This window comes from Psammomys obesus, unplaced genomic scaffold, assembly GCF_907164565.1.
Source record: "Psammomys obesus unplaced genomic scaffold, mPsaObe1.curated_primary_1811, whole genome shotgun sequence".
NCBI lineage: Eukaryota > Metazoa > Chordata > Mammalia > Rodentia > Muridae > Psammomys > Psammomys obesus.
In genome coordinates, this window is record NW_026596039.1 from 13,815,788 (window position 1) to 13,822,129 (window position 6,342).

The 6,342-nt window shown below is 49.4% G+C and overlaps 1 protein-coding gene across 1 annotated transcript in view; it reads left to right on the forward strand.

Annotated features, from left to right (window-relative positions):
* Window positions 1–5,916, forward strand: part of Rdx (radixin) — a 46,403-nt gene extending 40,487 nt beyond the window's left edge. Inside the window, exons 14-15 of the mRNA XM_055621786.1 lie at window positions 3,083–3,174; window positions 5,361–5,916. Coding sequence (XP_055477761.1) covers window positions 3,083–3,149 — 67 coding nt within the window. The 3' untranslated portion in view covers window positions 3,150–3,174; window positions 5,361–5,916. The remainder of the gene's footprint in view (window positions 1–3,082; window positions 3,175–5,360) is intronic.
* Window positions 5,917–6,342: the final 426 nt, after the last annotated feature.

Below are 6,342 nucleotides of genomic sequence, written 5' to 3' on the forward strand. Positions count from 1 at the left end.
ATGGTCATTCTTCCAGGTCATTTTTGTTAGGTATCTTTATTATGGAATTAGGGACTTGTTTGGGAGACACGCTGGCGTGGATTTTCCTATGTTTGCTTCTATACTGCACATCTGCAGTAGTTTATTGGCTGTTTTTCTCTCGTTTCTTTCAGGAGAGGTAGTTTGCAATGCCTAGGAGAGGACTGAATCATGATAGGGTGGAAAGCCGCCTCAACCCCCGCCCCTGTGGGGCTCATGCAGTGCATCCTGGCAAGACTTGGGCAGCCTCTAAGGAGGGGGGATGTAGGGTCCCCTAGTTGCTGCAGGAGCCTGTGCATGCTGGGCTCCAGGAGCAAAATTCCTGGGAGCTGCGGGTGGGCTTGGACAAGGAGGACATGGCTGGCACCTGGTGCATGGTTCCCAGGCAGCGTGGATGGGCCTAGGCAGGGGTTCCAGGTCCCCTTCTTGCCACAAGAGGCTCTCTTCATGCTCTCCCTTCTAGTGACCATTGCTGCTCCTTTCACATCTCAGGATGTTGCTCCATCCTGTCTTAATTTAGCATGTCTTCATCCCTGATGTAGTTTACTTCTGAAGTTTCTCCTCTTCATTCTGGTGAGAAGTTCCTCTGTTGGACTCTGCTCTTTTGTGTAAATCTTGGAATTAGTTTAAGTTTTATGGTGAAAGGTGTTTGATGAGAGATGTTTGAATAGATTATACTGGGAAGAGATTACATCGGTACAACTTCAAAAGACTCCTAATAACAATGATGTCATCCTAATTTATTGGCATCTTTCATCATGTGGTTAGGGAAAGTTGTTAACAGTGAGATCACAGATCTCCTTTTTTTAGGTTTATTATTAATACTCTTATCCCACAATCTTTTGAGGGTTGTGACTGAAAATGTTCGAGGCTAGGGTGGAGAAATGAAACTAGTTTTTTGTCTGCTGGCCTTAAGAGCGTTCCTGAATGCTGATTATTTTTAATAATTTGCAGATGCTTTGAGGCATTCTAAATTTTCTGCACTGATGACATTTTCAGTCATTCTTTCCAGCATTTATAGCTTCTATTCTTTCGCTTGTCAGATGGATTTTCCAGTTTAGTGCTAAATGCTGGTGGTATCTCATTTCTCTTGAGACCAATATTGCTAACATCACATTGCTCTGTGTCCTAGGGTTGGAGACATGACCTTTGCCAGATTAACGAACATTCCTTTTATAGGCTTACTCAGAGTTTGCTAAGAGGTTTGTTCACAAAAGAGGGTTTCAAACTCATGAAATTCATGTGCATATTGAGGTAACTTCAATAAATTTTGATTATCTTTCAAACTAGATGAACATAGATTTAATGTTAAAATTTATGTGTTTGAAATAACTCAATATAACATATGTCCTAGCTCTGGCCAGTGCTCCACGTGTCCCGAGCCACCTGCCCTGTGACTATCCAGTCTGGTCAGTATGTACCTCGTCCTCCCCTTCAGAGGAGCCGGTCTTCAAAGTAGTGTAATGTAGCAGCGCCATCTGCTGGCCATCTTGGGAGTTTCTGCCCTCTTTACTCACTTCCTTTGTCTTCTCCAAGTTGCTCTTCTTTCTCTTTACTCCCCACTCTCCTTTGTCTAGATGTTAACATACACATTAAACAATTCTTTTCCTTCCCTTGCTTTCCTTCCGCTTTTGTCTCTTCATCAGTGTAAGCCTCCTTCAACAGTGGTCAATGATGGAGACCACAGAACTGTCAACCAAAGGAAAAGGTACAACCCTCCATCCGGTTGAAAGAGTATTCAGGACGCAGAGCCCCAGCCCCGCTCAGCTAACTGCTAACATCCTCCGCGTGCTTGAAACCCCCTTAAAATGTCCAAGTTTTAATTGTTAATCATTTCTGGTTAACTCTGCTCAGTTTAACAAGCTCAGTTAAACAACAAGTTTAACAAGCATTAAAGAAAAAGTACTAAACTGTCAGTAACTCATTATTTCTGTCCTTTTATTACCAGATTTGACAAATTTGCAGTTTCTTCTGTTTTATTGCAAGGCTCAGTTTTTCATTTTGGTTCAAAGACCTAGCTTAGCTGCAGACCCACCATCCACAGTAGCTTTTAGGGAGCCAGCCCCCGCCCCCCCCCCCCCCCCGCCAACACACACGGGTGCTTTTTGGTACACTACCATTTAGGAGGCAGACACTTGTGTTTCTGATTGCTTAGGTTGCTGGTGCAGAATCTACTGTGAGCACCAGTGTGGGAGCGTACTGATGAGTAGGCGTGGCTAGTGCAGTCTTTTCTTGGTTGGGTTAACTTTCACCTTGCTTTTGGCATGTATCCGAGCGTGTCCGCTGAGCCCAATAAAGAAGACACTGCGGCCAGCCCAGGTCTCTGTAGCTCATGCCTGAACAGCCGGGAAGACGTCTTGCAGCAGCCGAGCAGGGGACAGTGAGAATACACTGAGAACCCTCGCTCCTTTAGAGACAGCAACGCTTGATTTCTAAGCGGGCGCCACAACATCTGAGGCCCGTTAGGCTGTCTGTCCCCTGAAGGATGCGAACAGTTCTTGGATCACGGGAGGACTGTAAAATGATAGAGAAAATCTGGGCTGGGGTGTGGCCCCCGTGTTAGGAGTGTTTGACGAACTTGCAGAAAGCCCGGGGTTCCAGCCCCAGCGCCACAGGAAACCAGATGGCGGCGCATGCTTTTAGCCCCGGGGTGGATCAGGAAGAACAGAGGTTCAAAGTGACCCTTAGCCACTCACTAAGCTAAGGGCAGCCTCAGTTGAGGTTCTGCAGTGAATGGCTTTGGAGCCGTGATTGTTGCGAAGCCAGCGTGAGGATGGTTGCTGCAGTTCTTACAGAACCCCCCAGCGCCTGCCTCAAAAGGCCCCTCCGTTCTTCTTGTTTCATGTTAGACTAGCAGAGTTTCCAAGGGGAGTCTCCAAGGAGAGTTAGGAATCGGAATCGCAGTTGAGTTCCCCAGTTGGCGCTCTGATGTCCGCGCTAAGGAAACCAGACTTTCCTGGCCTGGAAACGGCCGAGCAGGCTGCCTCTCCCCGTCCCCCAGGACCCGTGCTCCTGTGCCTGTCTCAATTCGTATTTCCTAACCTCTTGATGTCTCTTCCAAAAGGTGGGGACCCAAACTGTACGCCCTGTTCCAGATGCGCTCCTGCCAGAGCAGCATGAAGCAGATGTAGCGGGCGAAGCCTTCCTCCTCTTGAGGTAAGTGTAGCTGGCTGCGGCGGCTGGGATGCGCCCGTGCCCCCGGGAAACACACAGAAATCCTGGGGTCCCCTAGGACCTGTGTCTGTTCCCCTGCTGGCCAGCGTCGTTAGTCACTGTCCAGCTGGAGGAGCTGAGCCCACCCTGCCCCGTCTCCACCTTCCCCACAGCCCAGTCTTGCAGGTCCCTCACCAGTCGAGGGCGCCATCCTCCAATCAATCACTTGGCTCTCAGTGCGGTTCTGAAAAATGAGCTTCCCGCTGTGACCGTGGCCGGGTGACTGGTAGAAGGCTACTTCAGGCGGGAAGTCCTCTTGCGTTTGGGAAAGACTCTGGGCGAATGAGAAGGGGGCGTTAGAGTGTGCCCCCCCCCCCCCCCCCCCGCGTGACACGTGCACTTTGCCGGCCTATTAAAGTCACACAGCTGTGTCTTACGTGCATGCTGAGTCAGAGCAATCAAAGAACTGGTTCGTCAGCCTGATTAATAAAGTGTTACGCACCTTGCCCAGTCTGGCTGTATTTAAAAATCATTTTAATGTGCTTACCATGGTGACAGGTTGTTGGAAAATTACTTCACTTCCTTGGCAGAAACTATTGTGACTGAAACCACAGCCCTTTCATTTATCTTAAAGACTGTGAAGAATCCAGGTGGGGTCCCCCAAACTTTCTGGGAGACTCTTCCGTACTTCTCCCCACCTGCTTATACATGGATGTGTGAAGATGTGCCATATGAGCCATCGTGGCAGGGTTCCATCTAGACTTCATGTGGTGAAACAGGCCTTCTGGGCTTGCATACGGGCGGGAAGCGTACAAATGACTCCTTTAGGCTTGAACTTTAGACTCTGTGAAGTGAGGTGCAGGTCACGCCAGATTCCCGATGCCTCTCGACACTACTGGAAGTGTCACAGTCTGACAGTGCACTTGAAGGCCGCAGAGCACCTCTCTGGGTCTGTGCTCTCTCATTTTGAAAGGGGAGGGGCCAGCTGTAAATTCACAGATTCAGCTGTTCTTGCTCCTCGTATTTGAACAAAAATCTCTGCTGAGAACACACCCTCAACATTCAAAGGTTTCCACAAACAATATTCTCCATAATTTTTCACCTCAAAACCCTGTCTTCTGGTTCAGAACTTTACCTGTCCTATTTTGTTGGATTAGTAAAAACCCCAGATTCAAACAGGCTGGAGGATCGCCTCCATTCTCACTGATTTTCACCTGCTGATACTGTGCCCTTCAGAGGGGCTCCTTGGAGAGAGGCTGTCACCGAGCTATTGTCAGAAGCAGAAAAAGAAGTGTGTGTGTGACTCACGAGATCAGCCGAGCTCAAATGACAGCTTTTGAATTATCCAGAGATGAATTCATGAAGGGAACAAGGGAGCTGGCAGTCGCCGCGTCTTTCAGCCTGAAATGTTGTCAGCCTTGGAAGGGCTGCGGCCTTCACAGTCGATTGTCACCCGAAGAGGGCTTAGTTGTTCTTTAGACCTTACTTCTTCTTTCTTTAAGGTTTCTCAGAACTGTCATCCTGCCCACCTGTGGGATTCTGTTGGTAAGAATTTAGAGGTGACATTCAAAGCCACAGACAGGACCTAGCTGACTGGTTTGCTCAGTGGTGAGGCCCCCTACAGTCTCAGGACCAGATTATAGCCCAGAGGCTGGTTCGGAGCACCTTCGTGAATTGTGGGCTTCTTGTCCTTTACGCCTTAGGTTCTCTGCCAAGCCTCTGGGCTGAGGTGTGTTTCAAAGGCCAGGTCAGTTCTGACCTCACGTTTCTCTGTGCGGGGTCCTTGAAATATGAGGTGACCTGAGGTGTGTGCCACATGGAGCTGGTGTCAGTAAGGTGTGCTCACTCCTCAGACCATTCTCCTCCCTACCCCCTTCATAGCAGAAATGTCTGTGACTGTGATGCGGTCGGCAGTGCTTAGACTGTAATTTTATATCCATAACATGATTCTGGGGTCAGAATGTTCCCAGACCTGCTCTGCTTTCTTTTGAGGCCCCAAACAACTCCAGTCACCCTGGAGTTAGCCCTGGCATAGCCTCAGCAGCATTCCATCCCCTGCACAGCCCCTAAACATTCCCAGGGTGCTGAACAGGAGTTTTCAGGGCCACGCCCTTTGCAACCCATCCTGCTAATATTTATGCTGAAATTTCTTCTTTTTCTCCTGACTGTCACATTATCTTTCCATACAGGTCCCTGGTGACTGCCCCATGCTGAGCTTTAGACTAAGGATGTACTGAGATAGCCCTGTATCTTGACCACACGCACCCCCAACCTCCGGAACCTCAGTCAACCAGGGCACTTCCTGATGCTCCTTCCCTGTTGCTATGGGTTTTCCTCTTGCTGTTGTCACTTCCGGTACTTCTTCACTGCCTTTCCTAGGAACAGAGCTCAGGCGATGGAGCAGGACTCGGAATGTCGAATGTCGCAGCCCTGCAGCCCTGGCGCTCTCAGCTGCCACTTTCTCAGATGCTGGAAGGCATCCCCCAGCTCCCCTCGCCCTTTTGGTTTCTGCATGACTCCCTCATAAGATGGAATATATGCGGAGAAGTTTCAAGACTCAAAACTTTTTTTTTTAACGTGTGCGACTTAATCTTCGGCTTTTATCTGAGAACAAACTTGGTGGCGTGCGTCTCCTCCTGTGTGTGCTCCCGTGGAATCTGCAGAGATCAGTGTGACATGCCACCCCCACCCCATCCGGGCTGTTTGTATAATTGTATATAAATGTAGCAATAAATATATTCTGACAGCACCTGGAGCCTGGATTCCCACTTCACTTTGCACCTCGGTGGCAGGCAGCGGCTGTGTGCCGTGCTTTCACCAACAGGCCCTGCTGACCGCTGGGATCTACCCCGCCATCTCAGTTTCTCGTCTCCAGTTTCACCAAGTGAGGGCTGCTAAGACGAGAGCCAGTGTCTGGGGAGGGGTGAGGAGGGCTCAGGAGCAGGGCTGGCAGGTGATGTGACGAGGCATTAGTAATTCATGCAGTGGTACCCGGCCTGCCTGAGCGAGCCGTGAATGTGCACGGACTGAAGCACTGGGCGACAGTTTGCAGTGTGACTCAGCTGTGTGACATGAGGGTGACTGTTCAGATAGCTGAGTCACACTGCAAACTGTCGCCTTAGAAATGCGTTGTGCTGCAAAGATCTGTTGAATGTGTCAAGTTCTTACCAG